Source organism: Coptis chinensis, chromosome 1, assembly GCF_015680905.1.
Source record: "Coptis chinensis isolate HL-2020 chromosome 1, ASM1568090v1, whole genome shotgun sequence".
NCBI lineage: Eukaryota > Viridiplantae > Streptophyta > Magnoliopsida > Ranunculales > Ranunculaceae > Coptis > Coptis chinensis.
Window position 1 is genome coordinate 80690479 of NC_141456.1, and position 23022 is coordinate 80713500.

The 23022-nt window shown below is 36.6% G+C and overlaps 1 protein-coding gene across 1 annotated transcript; it reads left to right on the forward strand.

The window, feature by feature from the left end:
• Positions 1–4477: 4477 nt before the first annotated feature.
• RECQL2 (RECQ helicase L2) lies at positions 4478–22382 on the forward strand. Its single transcript, XM_086606900.1, has 20 exons — positions 4478–4668; positions 4763–5016; positions 6667–6813; positions 6919–7134; positions 7548–7652; positions 7745–7849; positions 7934–8056; positions 8766–8854; positions 9493–9529; positions 9609–9642; positions 9996–10048; positions 10128–10205; positions 10282–10347; positions 10908–10974; positions 11071–11124; positions 12096–12203; positions 15112–15176; positions 16471–16549; positions 19570–19790; positions 21960–22382. Exons 1-20 carry the CDS (start codon positions 4605–4607, stop codon positions 22152–22154), a joined length of 2160 nt encoding a protein of 719 aa, XP_086463026.1. The 5' UTR covers positions 4478–4604; the 3' UTR covers positions 22155–22382.
• The last annotated feature ends 640 nt before the right edge of the window (positions 22383–23022 follow it).

Below are 23022 nucleotides of genomic sequence, written 5' to 3' on the forward strand. Positions count from 1 at the left end.
TGTGATTCAAACTACTATTAATGAAAGACATATTTTAATTGTTAGTTTTCATATTCACTTTAATTCATAGAAAAATCAAAGTGAGAAATTAAACTTTGATCCCTAGTAGAATTTCTAAATCTCTAAAGAGATTCTACTAGCATGAGAGATTAAATTAGCACCATATCTCTAGAGCACTTCTTCAATCTCTAGTTTGTTTTCCACTTCTAACTATTTCGTAATTAAAGTAAAAATCAAACTTGTTAAATTTTAAACAATTGAATTATATCTTCATTAGTAGAGTTATCCTCACATGGGTTTATCTAACCTTCCACAAGGGATGAGTTATGTCACAGCCCGAATTTCTAAACAATTAAAATTAATGAATATTTGAAATATAAATATCTCAAACATCACTTAGTTTAAATTTTATAAAAACCCAGGCTATGACGGGGTGGATACAACACGTGTCAAAACCTAAAACCCACATCATAAAGAATCTTAACAACAAAAATCTCCAAAATTCCTCAACCATCACTTTATTAAAAGACTTTCTTCCATCCCAATAAAATATCAAACCACTCTAAGAATAACATGTCTTCAACATCGGATTCTCATGTCATATGAAAAGAAAACTACGTTATTACATACTTCCAAAAGATCAGACCTAATAAACTAAACTCCCGGTTGCTCCAAAGCAGAATCCAAATCACACGCCATGTTCCATCATTGCCTTCCCACCTGTGTTCCCAAGAACACACCCACGTTGCCAAAACAAAGCACACATGGGTCAGCAAAAATGGAATTTGCTGGTATGAGTAGACTAACCACATATAAACATTATCATATTTTAATTATCCAAACAATTACTTTATATTTCCCATAACTTAATCTTTTTCAGCTTGGAAGACAGGTAGTTCCGTCATTTCAATCGGCATAGTGTCTTCCCAAGCAAAACTTCCATTATATTAACTCATTCAACTCACTCGTTTTAATATCTAAATCATTGCATTAAAACTTACCGATATCCATTGCTGTATAAGGGTAGGACCGCGTCCCTGCACAAAATGTTATTAAGTCCTACCCTCCTGCAAAAGAAAGTTAGAACTTCTATATAACCTTTGTAAATATTATATTAGGCATTCAAAAGAAAACCCAACACTCACATAATCAAATTAATACCACTAACCTGCAAGGCGAATACCTTAGTTCCTCTCTAGGGCAGTCCAAACAATCTGGTCATTCATGGCACATTCAATGAATACCCGGGTCATTCATGGCACATTCAATGAATGCCCACCTAACCTATGACATCAACAGTAAAAAAAACTCAATTCCAAAACTTGAGGCGTGGAGAGTTCTAAAAGGGTGTGGTAAGTTTATTTACGCATTATTGAACTTTATTTTATATATCATTTTAGAGAACAAATGAGTATCTTGATTCCTGTATTTTTGATTTACGCGTTATTAATTTCAGGAATGTCTTAGTGTCATAACGTTGCATATCATAAAATACCACAAAAACACATAGTAGTTAATACACATACACACGTATATATAAAGGTCTTAGCCTAAAGCCAAGCATGCAAAAAGCCCTAGACCTATCCTAATAGCCCAAATCATAATCCGAGTTAAAAAGTCAAATTGGGTCAACTGGTCAAAGTCAACCCTGGTCAACAGTCAACTCTGGTCAAGGTCAACACCTCATTGTCAAAGTCAAACTGTCGCTTCTATATTCAATGTGTTCAGGTCATAGCCATGGTTCATGGCTAAGGTCAAAAGTGCATGGCTCACCATGACTAAGATAATGGTTCTGGACGAACTAGCTGCCCCAAACCTTAGAACCCTAAGTCTAAAACATTTAAAGACCCAATTAGATCTATTTTAAGTCCTATGGACCGCCCCAAGGAATATTAGAAACCGCCCAAACAGGTTAAGTGGTTCGGTCCAAAAATTGAACTGAAACCAAACCAAAACTTTAAATTAAACCGGGTCCACAAATTTAAAAAAAAATCCGGACTGAACATCAACTCGAATCGCCCATAGACTAAGCCAAATTAGTCTGGCCCAAACAAAACTTAATTAAACTGGTCCAAAGCTTAAAAGATTAATATCGGCCCAAAACAAAAAATTGGATTTCGGCCCAACCAACTAAACAAGTTAGGCCCCAACCAAAACTAAAACATTTCGGCCCAACTAACCAACCCAAAGCCCAACCATCTAAACCGGCCCAAAGCCCAAACCCGAAATTTAATGTTCATCATCTTCTCACTAGCAGCTCCACCACCAGCCACCAAAACGCCGGCCACCACTAATCCCTTCTCCCTCATATCGGTTTGACTCATTGCAACAACCCCTACAACTTTGTCAAACACCAAAAACTCAATTCTTAAATCTAACCTTCCCCAAAACTAGATCTGGACACAAATTTCGGCCACCATTAAAGCTTGTTCCAAGCTCCAATCGACAGCCCCACACAATCCAACATCAACAACCCACCAAATCCAAACAAAAACAGTTCAAACGATTTTAAAAACGCATAAACCCCAAGTCCCAAGATCCAAGATAATGGCGTTTGGCCATTAAAGCCTCCCTCCCTCGAAGCTTCATCGCCCCACTCGACCCTCATCAGTCCACAACCAAACACAAATAATAAGGTTTGAATAAAAATGGGCGATTTACTGCGGGCCACCATTAACGCTTCTTCTCCGAGCTTCACTGCCCCCACAGTATCACAGTTAACATAAACATAAAGGTTCAAATGAAATTACGGGACGATTCCTTGCTATTGGACTCGCGACGCCGCCATTGACGACTTTCGAGTCCCAACAGTTCCGACAGTTATATAAAAAAAAACATTAGACAGTTTACACTGATATTAGAAAACTATAAATCCGGTGATATAGCAAAATAGCTACTCACCTTTAGCGCACTCCGACTATCAGCCAGCTACCAGGAAAAATCTTCCTTTTCTATTGTCAGTAAAACTTCTCCCTTTTCTGTAAAACTCTCGCGGTGTTTTTAACTAACCCTATTATGTTTTCTATTCTGTTCAAAACAAAACCCCCGAAATAGGGAAGAATGTTTATCCCATAAACCCACGTCTCCTATTTCCACTAACACTTATCCTATTTTATTTTATCTATTATCTATTATTATTATCTTTATTATTATTATTATTAGGAAAATAAAAGAATTAAAACACGGGGTGGCCAATATTACATCGAAGAGAGTGAAGGGCTACAAGACCACAAATCACAAGTAAATTGGCAAGTTTATTTAGAGTACCACCTCTCCCCTCATATTTATAATTTCAAATGAGTGAAATGGGTGGCCAATATTACATCTTACATTTTCAATCTACAATTTAATCTATTTTTATAATATAATTTATTTAATTTACGTGGAGAAAGTGGGTGAATAGTAATTCCAATTACAAGATAAATAATTAGAAGTGGTTTGTGCATTTATTAAGTGGAGAAAGTGGGTGATTACATAAACTTCCACTTTATGATATAATGATGAATAGTAATTGGAGATTTACTTTGTCTTAGTTTGGACCTGTTTTAATTCTCAGTCCAGTCAATTGTTAGAACTTATATGCCATTGCGTAGAGCTTGTCGCGCTGATCGTTTTGACAGGTCACAAACCCAAAACGGAGTTCGGAGTTAAAAAATATGATTTTATGAAGTTTCGTTCATTTTTCTGCAAGATTTTACCAGGGTTGACCCGGAATTGACTATTTTGGACTAGGCTTTATGGACTTGATTATGATATTTTTAAGTTTCCAATGAGCTTCTTTTGAACTTGATAAAAAGGTTTTGTTTCCAATTAGCATATTGCAGATTTTTTATGAAATTTCATCACTACGTGTCGTAATCTGTAAAAACATTAAAATACAATTAATTTGCATTTATTATACACATAATTAACCACTATATAATGTCATTACAATTTTGGGTGTTTATCAGTTGGTAGTGTTGGGTTCATGATATGTTATAACTGATGCTTTGTCCGGTAACCTGGGAATGGAATACTCAAAAGTTTAATTGTTGATTGTGAGATCGTAAACAACTTATCATACTTTGATAGATGAGCTATAAATTCATACGTAATATGCAATATTTTTCTTTTCTTATTGCCTTTAAAGATTTCGGTGAGAGCCGGAATTTTGGAAGTTGTTGATAAGGCTGAGTCCAATGGCTCTCTAACCCTTTAAAAGTAGTGTTAAAGTCAATAAAATAGAGCTAAAGTCAACAAAATAGAGCTAAAGTCAACAAATTTTACTCTCTATCATTATTTTTCTATGTATATATACAAAAGATTCTACTCTCTATATCTATTTTACTCTATATATAGTAGAATCTTTTGTATATATAAAGAAGAAATTAATGATAGAGAGTAAAATCTGTTGACTTTAGCTCTATTTTTAAAGGGATAGGGAGCCATTGGACTCACGTTGGAAGAGGGCCGTAGCCTTGTTTCTAATAGGCTGATGAGCCCATCGAAGGAAAAGCAGACCGAGCGTGGGCTGACGGGGCACGAGTTTTTTTTGTGGCATAATAAGCAGCTGGAACTGGTTGAGTCGTCGTAGGTTTCGCGGCAGCGAGAGAGAGAGAGAGAGAATGGAAAAGGACATAGTAGAGGAAGAGTTTCTGAACGTGGAGGTTGAACTACAAGTAGTCCGAGGTACATACACCATTTAATAATAATCCTTAACATATTGTTAATAATAATGATTTCTGACGTGTAAAATAAAAATATTAATTGTTGACTTGTGCAGAACAAATAAAGTTGTTACTTGATCGACAAGTGAAACTGTACGAGCGACAATCTGAACTGCAAACACTGTTAGAGGAATGTGATAAAAACAATAATAATAATAATAATGATAAGGAGAAGAAAGACTGCTCTGCTGCTCCCTCGTCCTCACTCTCTATTGATAATTGGTCGGGGAAGTTTGAGTGGGATTCTCGTGCTGATGATATTAGATTTAATGTTTTTGGTATACCCACTTACCGTGAAAACCAGCGTGAGGTTAGTTTTTTTTTTCCCTCTCTCATTAGGGTTCTGTATTTTAACTCTCTTATAGAGCAGCATTTCATTTTTGAATTGTTATTTTTCCAATGTGGATATCCAATGTACTCCCTATATGCTGTGACTAATAAGACCAATAACATCGAACAATATATCGTAAGGCCCAATTGAAAGGACTGGAAAGGTAGACCATTTTTTTTTTTTTTTTTTTGACAATTGAATTGTATTAATAAAAGGAAGGAATTACATTCATACATGTACTTACCAACAGACAAAGAACTGGTATGCTATGGTGACAGAGAGGATCACCAGTAGCATAACACAAGACAGAAGCAAGGACTACAACACCTAGTACAATGCTCCAACCTGAAAGGGAAGGATATGGAACTTTATTCATCGGAAATGATTGCCATTGGATGAACATTAAGTGGAAAGGTCTGCCTAGTTGACTAGAATTTGGTAGAATGTTGGATTATTCTCTCAACCCAGGCAGGGTTTGGTGTTACACGAGCTTTTGATTGCAGAGAATCTGTTTCCCTTGAACTTAAAGGTTTTGGGCCTTTGCCTCCCAGTGTTTCTCATCCCTACATAGCAAGTCATTAGTACCCCTTATGTTCACCGTTTAGAGCATCCCTGTTGGTTAACTATCCTTGGTCTAAGTAGCAGAGACACCTTTTTTTTTGGTGACATTGAAACCATTTTCAATAATCAATAGTTCCACTGCTTCTTACCATCTCTCACTGTTTCTAAAAATCGGCCTAGGCCTCTACTCAGATCAGGCAGACTAGCTGTGTTGAATTATTAATGTATTAAAAAAGCGCCTAGACCGCAAACGCTCTCCTCCTTCCCACCTTTTACCTAGCACTTTTTAGAACATTTGAGGCATTTTCACGAAGAGGTCCACCTTTGGCACAAATTGTAGATATCCATGTGGGGACCTGTTAATTATGTGAATATATTTGGCACCTACACGTGACGTATGTGTGTTTTGTCTTATTATTATTTTCTTTTAATTTTCTAAAACTACGCTTATTGAAGATGTGATCTGGTTAACTCGTATTTCAAACACAAACACGTAATTGATAAATGGTGCCGTCTGTTGTTGTTCCTGAGTTCGAATTTTTGTCCTCTAAGGTGATGACAGTCAAATACCCACGTTTGAAGGCAACAAAAACTCTCTAAAGGGATTCAAACCCGTGACGATCTATCACTTCAGGTTAATACCGTTATCGGCTATTTCTATTTAGTCTCTCAAGTGGTTCATAAAATCCGTGCGTTTAGTTGTTGCCCGCAGAATTGAATAACCTCTTTTCCGGCCCAGTCTTTCCATGTAGTGGAGGTGATCATAGAGATTGTGGAAATATGATGGATCGTGGAAGAATCTTTTTTCTCCGCCCTTATATGAGTATATGATAGGGACTAGGGAAGATATGTTGGACTACTAGAGAAGCTTGTACCCTACCTTCTAGACATAGAACCCGCTCCTTGCTTTTGGAAAGAAAAGAAGGAAATTGCTTATTTAAAGAAGCTTTCCCCTCTCCTGGGTTTCCCACTAAGATTTTCTTTTATCTCACAAGGATTATATTAAAGTTCTCTTTTTACAGTTACCTACATATAGGTACTAACCGAAGAGATGTCAAATGTAATCAGATACTGAATGCAGTCATGAGTGGAAGGGATGTTCTAGTTATAATGGCCGCAGGCGGTGGCAAGAGCCTTTGTTACCAACTCCCGGCCATCCTTCGTAATGGAGTTGCGCTCGTTGTCAGTCCTTTGCTTTCACTAATTCAGGATCAGGTACTCTTAATTTGGTTGTAATTTGTTATATTTGCAATCAATCCCTCTGTTTGTATTTTATTTATGCTTCTATTTACAAAGACAAAGAAATAATTATTGCTTCAGGTGATGGGATTAGCAGTTTTGGGAATTCCAGCATACATGTTGACATCTACAACAAATAAGGAAGATGAAAAATTCATATACAAGGCTCTTGAGAAAGGTGAGGGAGAGCTTAAGATTTTATATGTCACACCCGAGAAGATATCTAAGAGCAAGAGGTTTATGTCGAAGCTTGAAAAGTGCCATCATGCGGGCCGTCTTTCTCTTATTTCAATTGATGTAAGTAGCTATCCTGTACATTCTTTTGTAAATAGGTTTATAACTAAACACTTAATGAAATAGTCTTTTTTAATGGCAAGTAGCCAATGTGAAAAACCCCCAACAAGAGTAGTAGGTTTAGAAGCAGAATTTGCATCCACGTCCTCCTTATTGATTAGAGAATCAGAAACAATATAATTTCCTCCGATCCAAGAAGCAAGATTCCTGGAACACCATCCCCGACCACCATGACATTTAACTCTAGAAGATGGCACCTTTGACGGAATGAAGTGTCAGGAAATTGAAGGATTTCTCTTCTGAGTTTTACAGATTATTATACTCATTGTTATCCCTAAATCTTATAATAAAACGTTGAAGTCCTTTAGTTCTTTAAGTCCTTGGGTTGTTTACTTTATGATCATTTGAATGGGCAGGAGGCACATTGCTGTAGTCAGTGGGGCCACGACTTTCGTCCTGACTACAAGAACCTTACTATTTTGAAGACCCAGTTTCCAAATATTCCATTGATTGCTTTGACGGTATTACGGACCTCTATCAATGTTCTTCTTTCTTCCTTTAAGAGTTGTTATTTCAGGGTAACTTCTAGTTGAATCTGTTATATTTATCTCAGGCAACTGCTACTAAGAAGGTCCAAACAGATTTGACACTGATGCTTCGTATTCCAAAGTGCATTAAATTTGTTAGCACTGTGAACAGGCCTAATCTTTTTTATGTGGTACGTTATCCACTACTGATGTTTAATCTTGACAAATTCTGGTGATCATACTGAAATGTTGTACTTTTATTTCTTACTTTGCAGGTACGTGAAAAGTCGTCTATTGGAAAAGTGGCTATAGATGAAATTGCTGATTTCATACAGGGTACCTATCTGAATAATGAGTCTGGAATTGTCTATTGTTTCTCGAGAAAGGAGTGTGAGCAGGTCTGAGCCAAGAATTACATAAATCATTAAATCTGATTCCAGTTTGAATTTTTGTTCTCATTAAGTTTGAATGTGTGAACAATCTTTAGTGTGTTTTTCTGTTATTCAGGAGAAACACTTAATGCTTTAAGTTTGGTTTAAGTAGGTAAGTTTGCCTATCATGTTTTGCATCTTATGTGAGGAAAATTTCTCATGCTTTATCAACCACATAATCAAGTAATACAACTTGAAAGGAGTAGTTAATTTGGGACTCTCCTATTCAAATATCAAAAAACAAAAGTAAAATAAATAAAAATTATTCAGCCTTATTGAATTTTTTTTGTTTCACTGAACCTTAGTTGAATTTGGGGACATGCCCCTACCTCTCTGGGCCACCATAAAATAATGCATGTAAGAATAGTTGGTGAAGACACCAATTGGTTTTTACACATCGTGCAGCAAACATAGAAATAGTGTTGAATTAACACATGTGGAAATGAACAGGTTGTAATCCGGGATTTAAGTGGAATATTTTTCTTGTTATGTTGGTCGTCAAGTTTCTTGATTGATTTCTTAACATCAATATGGAAATATCTGACTGTTTGCTATTGTTGTCCATTCACCAGTTCTTTTTTGTAACTTTGTTTCTCCCTTACATTTAGAACTCATGTAACATAGTAATTTTTTTCAAGTCTAAATCATGTTCCTCTGACACTTCAAAAAAATTTAGGTTGCGAAGGAATTGCGCCTGAAAGGAATCTTGGCTGATTATTATCATGCAGAAATTGATGCAACCTCTCGTGAAAGAGTTCATAAGCGGTAAATTCATTATCCTGATTAAATCTGCTATGTTTCTCAACACAAGGCATGCACTCTTAAATTGTTGTGAACAATGTTTGATTTGATTCTCATGATTATTGAAGTCTGATTTTTTTGGCGTTTTCTTTTTCGGTATAGTACACTAATTTTAATTTTTCTTTGAGAAGAGGCATTAAAGTGGAAACCCAGTTGACATCTGATATAAATAAAGAAGCATGTGAAAGTAGGCAATGAATGGTCTGACCACCTCTACATTTGTTATTGTTTTAATAGAAATTGGGATTCTTAGACTTGCCTAGTTACCTCCGCATTGATTTACGGAAATTGGAAATGCACGCTAAAATTGGTTGAAGTTAGAAATATCCCCAACAAGAATTCCAAAAATGAACCTACACAATGAGTTAGTGGATAATATTTTCTGGCTAATAACTCCCTAACATGGAGATCATTCTAAAAAAAGATTAGCGCAGTTTAATAAATATATCAACTTCTATAGTAACAGTTGAAAACCGTGCACTGTCCAAAAAAGTGTTTTGGTCCTCTCGCCCATTGCCTTCCACTTCTGTCATATTTGTGTATGTTTGTGCGGTTGTATGCGCTAATTCATTAGGGTCCCTTATTCTTATACGTTCGCACAGGTGGAGCAGTAACAAGTTGCAGGTCATTGTTGCTACTGTAAGTATCTTGCTGTTTGTCTTTATTTTATTTTTGCAGCTTAGTACGTGCCTATGATACATTTCTATGTTTTTTGCAGGTGGCTTTTGGCATGGGAATTAATAAGCCAGATGGTGAGTATTGTATATAATATATATACTGCATTAACTTAGTTTAGCGTCCGGAATTTACATGGACACGCCATATTTTGAAAATAATCCTTGTTGGATACGTATCCATGTGTCGGTATCGGAGACACACGGACACATATTGTGTGTTATATACCTCAATATTTGATACTTCGCCGTGCCAGACACTTCGTATCAGTGTCAGATATGAACACACGTATCCGTGTCAATGTAACTTAGATATATATTAACCTTGGATGTCCAAGTTTTTCCGGAAGCTACAAACATAACCTCTTTATTCTCTAGCTCTTGTTCTTCATGTGTTTGTGCATGATTGAAACTAACATAATTTTTTGTAGTCAGGTTTGTCATCCATCACAGCCTAAGTAAATCGATGGAGACCTACTACCAGGTTTGTTATCAGTTTACCACTTTAGTTTACGTTAATAGATATTCAATAATCCAAAATAATCTGATTAATTAAGCTGCAGGAGAGTGGTCGAGCTGGACGAGATGGGCTTCCTTCAGATTGCGTGCTCTATTTTAGGCCCGGTGATGTTCCTCGCCAGGTAAAATTTATCTCTATAGCATTTAAGGTTCTCATTTCTTAGTGGTAACCTTTCTCTGACTTGTGTCTCTTACCAGAGCTCAATGGTTTTCTATGAGAATTATGGATTGCAAAATCTGTATGGCATTGTTCGATACTGCCAGGTAAACTTGATCATTTGCTGTTTATAGAAAGTGTTATGAGCACGGGTCACCAAAACAAAATACTTTTTTTTGGTGGGTGTGATCCGTTGGACATAGATCCAATTTTTCAATTTTTTTGACTCCCCTGTTGTTGTAATCTTTCACTCAGAATGTTGAGTCAATTGAAATATTTACATGTGGTCATGGTTTGTTGTACTTATCTTTCTTGTCTCTTGTTTTTTTCATTTGGCACAATTCCATGGTTGGGCTTTACAGTTGATTGGTTTCATCCCCCAAACTTTACTTCGAGGTCAAATTTTGTTTTAAATTGATTTTTAAAAGAAATGATATTAAGCTTCTTTGTGAGAATGTTTTACCCTTTGTCTGAAAGCACATTATTAGTTATTTTCACCTTTGTGGGCCCTATTATATGGTATTTCTTAGCTACCTTGGAAGAATGTCATTCCTAAGGGGAGGCAAGTTAGACCACTTTAATCATATTGTCATGGTGTGAGTATATTATCTTAGAACTTAGAACATTTTACAGAAGATCAAGTGTTCCCCCTTTCTCTTTATTGCAGTCTAAAAGAGAATGCCGCCGCAGTGATTTTTTTCGGCATTTTGCGGAGCCGTTACGTGACTGCAACGGTATCTCTCATTATACATATTCTCTCCATGTGTTATACGGATATTGACTTTGAAATTCTTTGATCATGTTGCTGAGGGTCTTATGTTTTCTCTCAGGGATGTGCGACAATTGTGCATACGAAAGAGATCTCAAGGAAGCAGATGTCACCTGTAAGGTTTCTTTTCATTGGTCAGAAGTTTCTGTGAATTGCTTTGTCTTCTGGGTCATGTCTTGTTTAAGTCCATTTGTTTGTCGTCTCTATCTTTATACACTCATGCTTGATGTTAATATTGTTTACTTTGTCTGCATGAACCATTTAATCAGTTGTCTTATACTTTGGAGCATCCAATTCAAAATCAATTGGCAATGAATGGAGTGGGCTTAGGAATTTATATATTAATCAGTTATGCTTTAAACTTCTTATGTGGGACTATGATTCCACGCTTCCCCACGTGTGGTGTGACTTAATCCTATGACACAACATGTTGATTTTATTTTTAACGGGTGATGGAGTACACATGGGACCTTCATGCAAATATTGAAATAGTTTGCTCTAATACCGTTTTAAAATTTATAGCATCCTACTCAAAACCATTTGGCAATTAATGAAGCGACTCCAGAAAATTATATGTTAATCGGCTAGGCTCTAAACTCCCGAAATGGAACTATTACCCTCAACACACTTTGTACGTGTAGTTTATATTCATAAATGGCTTATAATATTCTAATATAGTATTTTCTACCAAATATTATATTCAAAATCCTTAAGAGTGGCTTCTTTTCTTAACTGACCACTATTGACTTATATGGAGATGCTCATCCCTATATATATATATATATATATATATATATATATATATAATGCAAGTCAACGGTGTCCGACGCAGAAGCAATAGAAGAACTGACATGGATAAGAATATAATAAAGATTTTTTAAAATATATTTTAGTTAGAGTTTTTTTAAGAAAGGAGTATTGAATAAGTCGAGTAAATATAATAGAAAAAAAATATTAAACAAGCAAATCACATAAAAAAGAAAAAGAATAGTAAACCAAGTTAATGAAACCTACATTTTTATTTATTTATTTTATTATATTTTTTTTGGGGGAGCTTTTAGATTGTAATAAGAATGTGCTTTACAGGTCATGCAAATATTTTGGTGTCCCTGCTGCGGGAGATGCAAGAGAATGATCAAAGGGTGACGCTGTTGCAGCTTGTTGACAAGGTCAAGTTCAACCATAAGGAGCTAGGTATGTAGAAATGTTACAGATCAAAATTCCTCCAATTGTTTTTTCAAAAAAGGCCAAGTTGAGGTCCGCCGCAAGGCAAAGGGGTAGGTAATGATTTCGAGGCGTGCTTATTAAGGGTATGAAATATAAATCAAAGCTTATACCTCACATGCAAATGCCTCAAGGCTTAAACCTCGAGGCCATGTGAGGCTAAAGCCTTATAATTCCACAGTAAGATGGTAACTTATTAATTGTAATTGGGATACCCTTGTACTATAAAAGGGCTTGCAACCGGGTACAGGGGATCTTCTTGGCATTGCTTAGCTCCTTGTTACGTGGCCTACTACTTGTACCACTTTATTTTTATCACATTAATGAATTAAATTCACTGATCAAGATAATATAAAATAAAATAAAAGATGGAAACTTATTATTTGATATCCATTTTCTCTACTTTCACCCCTAGGGTCTTTGCTAATCCCAAAATGCATCTACAGTGTTTTACCTCACCTTATAAATCTTTTTATTTATCTTAAGAGAGTGCAATTCGTGTTCTATCCCATACAATCTCAAGAAAAGGATTTCTAACGTATCTCATTTGTTTTTAATCAGTTTTCAATTCTTTCGTGTCTGTCTAGCAAAGAAATGTCATAATTTTTTCTTCTTAATTCATAACTACTTAGTTATTCTAATTGCAATAATTTTATTTTCCACGAGCAAAGTGAGTTCTTTGGTTGGGGGAGGGGGACAAAAACTATTTGACTTGACGTACGTCCTCTTTTTCTCTATTGGTCTTCCCTCTTTCAACTTTTGCAAAATCGTTCAATAATCCTCTCTCTATCTTCCTTTGTCCCTCCATTAACACAACACAACAAATTCTCTACAAAAAATTTGCAAAGACTATTGTTCTTCCCTCTTTCAACTTTTGCAAAATTGTTCAGTAATCCTTCTCTTTATCTTCCTCTGCCCCTCCATTAACACAACACAACAAATTCTCTACAAAAATTTTGCAACCAGACCATAGTAAGAACTTCCCCCTCTCTTCTTCAAATCCAAAACCCTGATCCCGCAACTTTGATCCGACTCTCAACCCATCTTCTTTGTTCGTCCCACTGCCTTGCAGTATTCTAGTTTTTTTTTTTTTAAGGTAAAATGACACTTGCATATACCTTGGTGGTCAAATTATGAAAGGACTTCATGTTAAAGTACATGGGTGGTTTAGCCAGGCACAATTCACAGTATATTCTGGTGTCAAAACCAATTAGCAGTCCGTGGATTACTTAGATCAACTATCCACTAGCGGGTCATGTATTTACCATTCGCTATGGTTCGGTGTGAATGTGTAATCTATGATTTAAGGTCCTTATGAGTATCTCAAAGATTAGGTTCTTTAGTGACAGGGCATTTGTGAATACATGACCAACAAGTTAATGACCAGAAATATGATTTTGATTCATCACATATGTGGTCGTGCCATTAGCAGGAAACTTGGGGATATCATCTGGTTTGGGAAGAAGGGGCCTTGAAAAACTCTTTGGGGAAATACATGAAAATAACAGTAAGGAGTGCAGGATTGAGCAAACTGTGGGGCCTTTTTTGGATAATAATCAGCCTATCATAGAGAGAACATGAAGATGATCATTTAGACTAACTGAATATATCGCTTGCGGTGGCATATTTGCTAGTGATAGAGTAGAAAATTGGGATCTCTTGTCTGACATTCGGAATGTAGTTTGTCGGGAAATTTTATTGGGTTGTCATAGGGATGTAAATTTATTAAAGAGGTTCTTTAGAACGGGCTTTAGGACTTGTGAGGTGAGATTCTCTCTCACACTTGTATCCCATTTACATTCTAGTTAATTATTTACTTATCAACTACAACAAGTCAACAACAAGAAGATAATAATGGCATGACTCATGACAATTCTCTCACATCACAAAACCAAACTATGACAGGGATTTTTCCAATGCTTAAAGTCTTCATAGTAAGACTCATTTTGTAGTAGTAGTTCTGTGTCTAACACTACTTCTACTGATATTTGATATTTAAATTGGCTGAAGTGAATCCTACTGACAATAAAAACTCTAGAACGATTAAACATGCTCTTCCCTTAGCAACCTAAAGTGTCCAAGTGAGGCCATGTTTGCGCTCTGAGTTTGCAATTTCACGCTTTAAAGCCAAATTCGGACTGAATGCGCGCTTTATTGTGTTGAAGCCACCGCTTTGCAAAACTATAGGTTGTAACTAACCAATCAGAGTGAAGAATATAAACTGCAAGTTTGGCTTTGGGCTAGTAAAAGCACGCTTTACGCCTTGACCAAAATAAAGCCTGTACTACTCTTTTACTTCCTAACACGTATCAAGTGACAAGGACCATGCAGTGATACAGCCCACTTTGTTAGCCCCACCATCTCAGGTAGCTAAGTGGCTAAACTTCAAAGCCAATTAATTGGTCTTTTGTATTTCCAACAAAGCTTTATTAAATTTTTTTAAATTTAATTCTAACTTGAAAACTAAATAAAATAATAAGTTATTATATGTAAAAAAAAATTATTTAGTTAAATTTATCCTTACAACCATGCTCTGGAGGCGCTTTTTATAGTGGGAGTTTTTGAAGATAGCCGCTTTGACACTCACACTTTCGCATTCGCTCGCACCCTCGCTCTATGCTTTGGTTGCTAAGGCTCTTCCTCAAACAGGATCACGTTAGGGAATCATGCCAAACCTGTGGGAGAAAGTGATATTCAGAGACGAGCCATTATATAAAGCTTTAACGAAAAGGTCTTTTAATTAACCGCAAAGAAATTTAGAGCAATGTGATTGTCTTGATAAAGTTTTGATTTACTCTAGTTGACAGCATGAATTGGATGTGCTTTCTCAAAAATTATCTTCTACAAATAAATATGTATGTTATGTCTTACCCCACAGGTTCAAAATTAAAGAGAGAGGACATTGAGCAGCTTATCATTCAGCTTATTTTAGATCATGTTCTGGTGAGAAACTTGGCTCTGCATTTTTTTTTTACACATGTATTTCCAGAAAAACAAATAATCCCTTTTATGCTAAGAATGACAAGAAATTTAACTACTTGAGTTGTATAAACTGTAAACCACACTCTACTACATATGATAGTATGATACATCCATTCAATCCGAGTGAATGTTTCATACTTTAATGCCTAAGTTGTTTGTGTCATGTTTATGAAGACTATATAGCACTTGTCCTAATCAATGACATATTACATATTCCCTGATATTTGCTTGGAGCTTGACATCTCCATTATCTTGCCTCTTTCTCTATTATTCAGATATTTTCACAAAATATTGCTACCTGAAAGTTACATGTAGCTAATGATTATATGGGGGTGGATTAATGGACTAGATCTGATCTTTTTCATTAATGTTAAAAGATTTTGGTTTTACTTTTCTGTACTCTGATTTAAATTGGCTGAACTCTACTCATAAATTATCCTTTCGACATTTATATAAGCATTAATTTATGCATCACTTTTATTGGATGAACCTTACGTTTCCATAACGATTCAAGCTTCCGTTACGTAGAAAAATAATTTCAAGAACCAGAAGGATTTGAGAGTTTGACTATATAAATTACTCATCTTTGGACTAGATTGTGAGCTCTAAATTTCAATCGTATAATATTAGAATCTGTTAAGTTTTAATTGTTTCAGTGTTGTTAGAGTTCTAGGAGGACATCTCCCAAGGGTCGGACTATGGGACGTATAATATTTTAGGCAGTTTCTATTATTGTAAACCCTGATTTTTCATATATATATTGAAGTGATACAAGGCGAAAACCTAATTAAGGCCGTATCCTCTTATTCTCCAACTTCTTCTCCATTAACAACAATACAATTTTACTAGTGTCAAGGTAGAAATGTAGCCTGTCGTAATGATGCAGCTGACACAAAAAAATTCATTCACAGTGAAACGTAGATAGCAGAGTTTTCTTAAATTTGAATATATTTTCTAGTCGAATATAGATGGAAGGGTTGTTTCTAAGGTGGTATTGAGACAATAACTAGATGTAACCACAGTCTAGCTGCAACAGTTTCTCGGAATTTTGCCTCCATGCTCTAGGCATGTAGTCGGCTTTCTAGCAACACATAATAAAGTTCCCATCAATGAATATAACAAGGTTTAACTCAGTATCTGAATCGCAAAAAAATTCTTTGGACTAAGCAGGGTCTACATTGAAGTATCTTTATTAACTAGTTAGTACCGAGGTAAACTATATTTGACAGCTATTAGTGTCTTGGTTTCTATGTAGAAAGAAGAATTCCAACACACAGCATACGCCACAAATGCTTATGTCACACTAGGACCACTGTGGAAGCAAATAGTGGAAGGCAAGTTGTTTTCTCTTTTGAACAGGATATTATATTTTCTGGGAATTCTTACTTCCACTTGGTGTCAGATTAATTATATAATTGCACAGGAAAATGTCCGATATGTGTACTGAACCTGTAAAGACATCTACTGGGAATATCAGTTCCCTGTTCTCTAACAGACAATGTATGATTCGGATGTTTAAAATGATGGCAATAATCACTTCTTTTATCCAAGACCGTTTTGTATGTAGAGGTTGTTGCTCACAACCCAAAAAACTACATGTTAGATAACATGTCTTTGCCCACCTAGTTAGTTCCATCGTCTCCACATCGCACAAGAACCACCTCTATGATGACTTACTTCCACCTTGGTCCACCTACTACACTGACACTGTCTATCTGGCCTTGAAGGTTAACATCACCAGCCCAGAAGGATAATTGATTAAGGAGCCATAACCGGCTGTGGAGACATATTCAGAAGGGTTGAAATAATTACCCAGTGAAAACTCCTCTAAGTCTATACAAGTGAGTCTCAACTCTCATCCTTCCGCATCTGGGGAGGGGTGCACAACTGTTGAGCCAGTAATTCAAACACCAAAGGAAAGTCATAATGGTTTTGATTGTTCCTTCATTTGTACCTTTAAGTCACACATGCGATGTACGTGCTCATTAATTAGATCACACACCTTTACCCATGAAGCTATCATAGTGGAGTTGTGAATACCCAGGGAGTTCATTCCTCTAGCTGAAGTGCTGAACAATTCTTTGACCCTACAATTTCATTTGTATATACTACCAAATTACTGTACATGTTTCTCTCGTAGTTTTTTCAGTGTCTCGTGATGTGTTTGAAGAGATGAAAATAAAAAGTCATCGTTTATCGGTGTTGGTACATCCTATCTGGGATGATGCCCATGTTCCTCCTTTGATGCAGTTATGCGATGCGTTAGCTCTCAAACAATCTAAAATAATCGATCTCTAACCGAGAATCGATAAAAGTCGATCTTTAACCAAGAGTCGATCAAATAAAATAAATAAAACCAAAAGTGTCTTTTACAAACCCTAACATAGCCTTAAATAGCGTCCTAAACCTAACACAAAGACTGACTTCGACACAAGCCCAAAGAAAAGCCTAGAGTGCGTGCGCGCTTGTAAGAAGGCCAAATTGAGCGCGTGCGCGTTTCCACCTCAACTAACAGAACAAACCAAGGGCGTGCGCTTTTCTGCCCCTCTATTCCCCATCATTACTGATGCAGTTATGCAATGCGTTAGTTTTCAAACAATCTAAAATAATCGATCTCTAACCGAGAATCGATAAAAGTCGATCTTTAACCAAGAGTCGATCAAATAAAATAAATAAAACCAAAAGTGTCTTTTACAAACCCTAACATAGCCTTAAATAGGCGTCCTAAACCTAACACAAAGACTGACTTCGACACAAGCCCAAAGAAAAGCCCAGAGCGCGTGCGCGCTTGTAAGAAGGCCAAACTGAGCGCGTGCGCGCTTCCACCTCAACTAACAGAACAAACCAAGGGCGTGCGCTTCTCTGCCCCTCTATTCCCCATCATTCTCCTCGTTTTGGAGGACATTTGTCCTCGAATGTCACTAGCACAAAGACAGAAGACGAACAACAAAACAGACTGAAGTCGTCCTTGAACTTTGCCACCGTATTGACTAATTTGCATAGCTTGTTGAAAAAAACTCGTAGTCACAACGTGCACAGACAAATATCTTCTGAAAAGCAAGCAAGGATTCTCCTCCAGGAATAAATCTTCAAAGTCGTCAAGGAATGGATTTGCAAAACCTTCAAACAAACGCACCAAACCAACACAACCAAATATTTCCTCCAAGTTTGACAAGCTCGGATCCACAAAACACAAAACAGATAATTTGTCATCGTCAAGAGAAACATTATCAACCTGTGGTAAATCCCATTCAAGAAAACCCTGTTTTTCACCAACTTGATAATACATCCCCTCATCAACAGAAAATTCAATTTTTCTTCAACTTCAAAAATAAAAATTGAATTTTTGTCAACCACATCAACAAGGTTCGAAGTTTTAGAACTGTTTACCTTCAATGCGTCTTCCACTGCTGGTGTCTGACGCTCATAAGAATGGTCAAGCTACCGAGTAAAGGCGGTGACCTGGCGGTGTAGCGATGCTACCTGCCTAGAAAGTTCGGCCACACGCTCTTTATCATACATATCCAGTCCGTAGCTGATTCTGATATCAATTGATGCAATTATGCGATGTGTTAGCTCTCAAACAATCTAAAATAATCGATCTCTAACCAAGAATCGATAAAAGTCGATCTTTAACCAAGAGTCGATCAAATAAAATAAAACCAAAAGTGTCTTTTACAAACCCTAACATAGCCTTAAATAGGCGTCCTAAACCTAACATAAAGACTGACTTCGACACATGCCCAAAGAAAAGCCCAGAGCGCGTGCGCGCTTGTAAGAAGGCCAAACTGAGCGCGTGCGCGCTTCCACCTCAACTAACAGAACAAACCAAGGGCGTGCGCTTCTCTGCCCCTCTATTCCCCATCATTACTGATGTAGTTATGTGATGCGTTAGCTCTCAAACAATCTAAAATAATCGATCTCTAACCGAGAATCGATAAAAGTCGATCTTTAACCAAGAGTCTATCAAATAAAATAAATAAAACCAAAAGTGTCTTTTACAAACCCTAACATAGCCTTAAATAGGCATCCTAAACCTAACACAAAGACTGACTTCGACACAAGCCCAAAGAAAATCCCAGAGCGCGTGCGCGCTTGTAAGAAGGCCAAACTGAGCGCGTGCGTGCTTCCACCGCAACTAACAGAACAAACCAAGGGCGTGCGCTTCTCTGCCCCTCTATTCCCCATCATCCTTGCTGTCTGAATATTTAAGAACTAAAGAAAGGTGATACTAGACTTACTGTATATCCTAGTAGGATTTTCAGTCTCTCTTGATCTGCCCCCCCACCTCCAAATTAGTTGTCTGCGGTCATTGATTTAACAGTGTTCATTATTTTTATCATTATACATACAGGGAAGAAGATGGTCAAGCTTGAAATTTGCAGTGGAGAGAAGAGTAAGACTGGCAACAGAAAAGCTGCCAAACACACTTCGTCACTGTCAGGTTTAGAGTTTAAGCTCGACGAGCTGAGGAATGATCTCTCATCCATACACGGGGGTATATTTCCTCACGCTGTTCTTTCCACTCAACAGATCAGCATGTTAAGCTCTCAAAAGCCAACGTCCATTGAGCAGGTAAGGAAAAAACATTTTTTTCAAAATGTAGTATCAATTATTTTAGCAGTCCTTGTGAAGTGTCTAATAGCGATGGAGATAGCTATTTCTTAGGCAATTGCTGCATTTCTTCTTTTTATACTAGTGTGCATGCACGTTATGCATATTTTGGAGTTAACTGTATAGATGTGCCGTTCAATACTTTTTAATATAAAAGTTCAAGATAATTTGAAGTGAATTGTTTTGCAATTATTAATCCAACATTGGAAGTCTAAAGCCTAGGGCCCACACAGTATATAAATCCCGGGGGCGCTCTACTTATCACTAATTGGTTTTGAGTTAGATGCCCATCTTTTATATGGTATCGGAATATTTTTCTGGCTCAAAGAGCTCATTCACCCCACGTCACCCATTTTAAAAAATGTCTGTGTTTTATTTAAAAATACGCCACACGTGAGGGGGTACGTTGAGATTATTATCCCACATCGGGAGTCTAAACGGTAGCCAATCAATATATAAATGTTTTGCGATTATTAATCCAACATTGGAAGTCTAAAGCCTAGGGCCCACACAGTATATAAATCCCGGGGGCGCTCAACTCATCACCAATTGGTTTTGAGTTAGATGCCCATCTTTTATATGGTATCGGACTATTTCTCTGGCTCAAAAAATGTCTACGTGTTTTATTTAAAAATACGCCACACGTGAGGGGATACGTTGAGATTATTATCCCACATCGGGAGTCTAAATGGTAACCAAACAATATATAAATCCTAGGGTCGCTCCACTTATCACCAATTGCTTTTGAGTTGGATGCCCATCTTTAATAAATTGTAATTGGTTTATTTATGTGACGTAGGACAAGAAACATGATTTTGGCAACTAGGATTAATCTATTGCAATATTTGTAGAATCAGGAATTGATTTATTTAGTAGTTTACTTTTGTATCCTATTAGAATTAGAATTGGTTTCTATTTTGTCCAAGGAACCATATCTATAAACATGGATTCGCTATCGTTTTGTAGAACCAACCATTATGATTATTATGATTTGATTTATATTCAAGAAGTCTTAGTTGAATTGTCCACCATATTCTATCTATTCTCCTCTAAATCTTTATCTTCTTCTTAATCTATTATTGTTCAATTATTCGTCTAATTTCTTCTTTTCTTCACTTTACTAATCGAGATTTTAATATCTCGTTCTTCCAAATCATACTTCGTTCTTCATTAAATGGTATTGAGCTACCTCTTTTTTTATTCCAATCTAACCACCGCCCCGCCACCAATAATTTGTGCCCCATCATCACCAATTTTTTAATCAACTGCCACCACATTAAAAAAAAAAAATAATAAATAAAAATAAAAAAAGAAATTTTTGTCATCTGGCAAAATAATTCCATGGATTAGATTACTTGGAGTTTAGCAACGTGCCACACACCGTTGGAAAGCGTATCAAGTCTATTTTTTAGAAGAAAAAACGCATTGATGTTTCGACAAAAGATACACTGTTTTACTACAGTGTTAGTTTCAGAGGGGATTTGAGTACATAGGTGGAGTATCAAGCGTTTCAGTCTCCTTTGTCTCCTACAATGCAAGATATAATGTGGTATCACAAACATTTCTCCATTTATGTGCGTGTGTGTAAAAGCTACATGAATGAAGGTAACTCTGACTGAACTTTTTCTAAGCTGTGTCTTTGAACTTTATTTCTCCGTGACTCGTACACACTCTTCAACTTGCATCCCAGCTCAAGCCGTTATTTTGTGTACATACAATTATGATGCTCCCAAAATCAACCTATTTGATAGATCACCCAAATGCGTAACTTAGTACTGTTCAGGGTCCCTTGATTTTATGGCTATGTACTTGTGCAACTTGGTTATCAAGTGCTATGGGATTGGATGATGTACTACCGTGGAGGAAATTCTATCCCTACAACATTATGAATCTGCCAGAAAAAACCTTCCTTTTGACGTCATCTATTGGAGTACTCGTATCTTACTGCATCAAAAGGTGGATATTTGTGGTGGATTTTTTAGGTTCTTGAAGGAATATCTACCACGAGTGGTGGATAATCCAATCTCAATACCTATACAACTAAGCATTAATCAGTGTATGGAAGTTCCATAAGTAGTTCCAGTGAGAGGCCTATGTTACTGACTTTTTTTCCCTTTTTTCTCCCCTTAGTTAGAGAAGATCATAGGGAAGCTGAAGAGTGAGAAGTATGGAGGTAGAATCCTTGAACAAATTCAGACGTACGAGGAGTCTGCACAGCATACTGACGAGCATAATGAAGGGGAGGTTGATGATAATAGAGCTAAGAAGAGGTTGAAGACCAAAAAGACTCTTGTTGTGGTTGATAGTAGTGGAGATGAACACTAGCAGAGTTCGGTTAAGGAGTTTTGTGCCACGAGGAACTCTACATTATGTTGAGCCAGTCTCCTCAAGATCCTCAGCGGAACTTTTGAAGGACCTCAACTCTGTATTATGCCCCCCGGTCTTCGTTTTTGTTTTTGAAACATTTAATTGTACTGAAGCAACATAGGTTATAAAGCAATTTAATACTCTTCTGTACTCAGGTTCGAAAAGCAATTTATACTCTTCTGTACTCAGGTTCTTCCAACCTTGTAGCGGAACTATTATTTATATCATTCATGCGTCGGTGCGACCATGAAACCGTTCTCTAAGGAAAAGCTGGCTTGCACAGGAAGTCCATGCCTTTGGCTCAATTTAACATGCCTTTAACGTATCCAATTCTTATTACATTCGGTTCTTGGGGTTGACAACAGCATCGTCGACTCCTATTAATAATGTTACTCGCTATGGGCACAACCCCATTTTGTGTTGGGCGGACTCCAAAAATAAAATTATTTTATAAATTTGCCATTGACAAAAAAAAATTGTAATTTATGTTGGGCACCACCAAACTAAATACAAATAATTTGGAGCCAATTTGTTTAGCCTTTTTTTTTTTTTTTTTCTCTTTCATTCTTAATCCCTAAACTATTTTCCTTGCCCTTTTTCCCACCACCATCATCATACACCTCCAAAAAACCTAAGACTTTTTCCCTCCAATTCTCAATCTCAAAGCTCAACCCATTTATTCACTCTTTCTCCCAACCCTCAAAAATCAAAATTCTTCCACCACTTAATGATGGAGAACATTTTAAAGTAATTTTTTAAAAAATAAAAATAAAAGAGTTGGTTGAAGTAATGAAATTGAGGAACAATGTAATAATTATCCCATATA

Coding starts and splice junctions, on each gene's coding strand:
- RECQL2 (XM_086606900.1), top strand. CDS start 4,605: ATGGAAAAGGACATAGTAGAGGAAGAGTTTCTGAACGTGGAGGTTGAA. Junction 4,669..4,762: donor TGAACTACAAGTAGTCCGAG/GTACATACACCA, acceptor TGACTTGTGCAG/AACAAATAAAGTTGTTACTT. Junction 7,135..7,547: donor TTTCTCTTATTTCAATTGAT/GTAAGTAGCTAT, acceptor TTGAATGGGCAG/GAGGCACATTGCTGTAGTCA.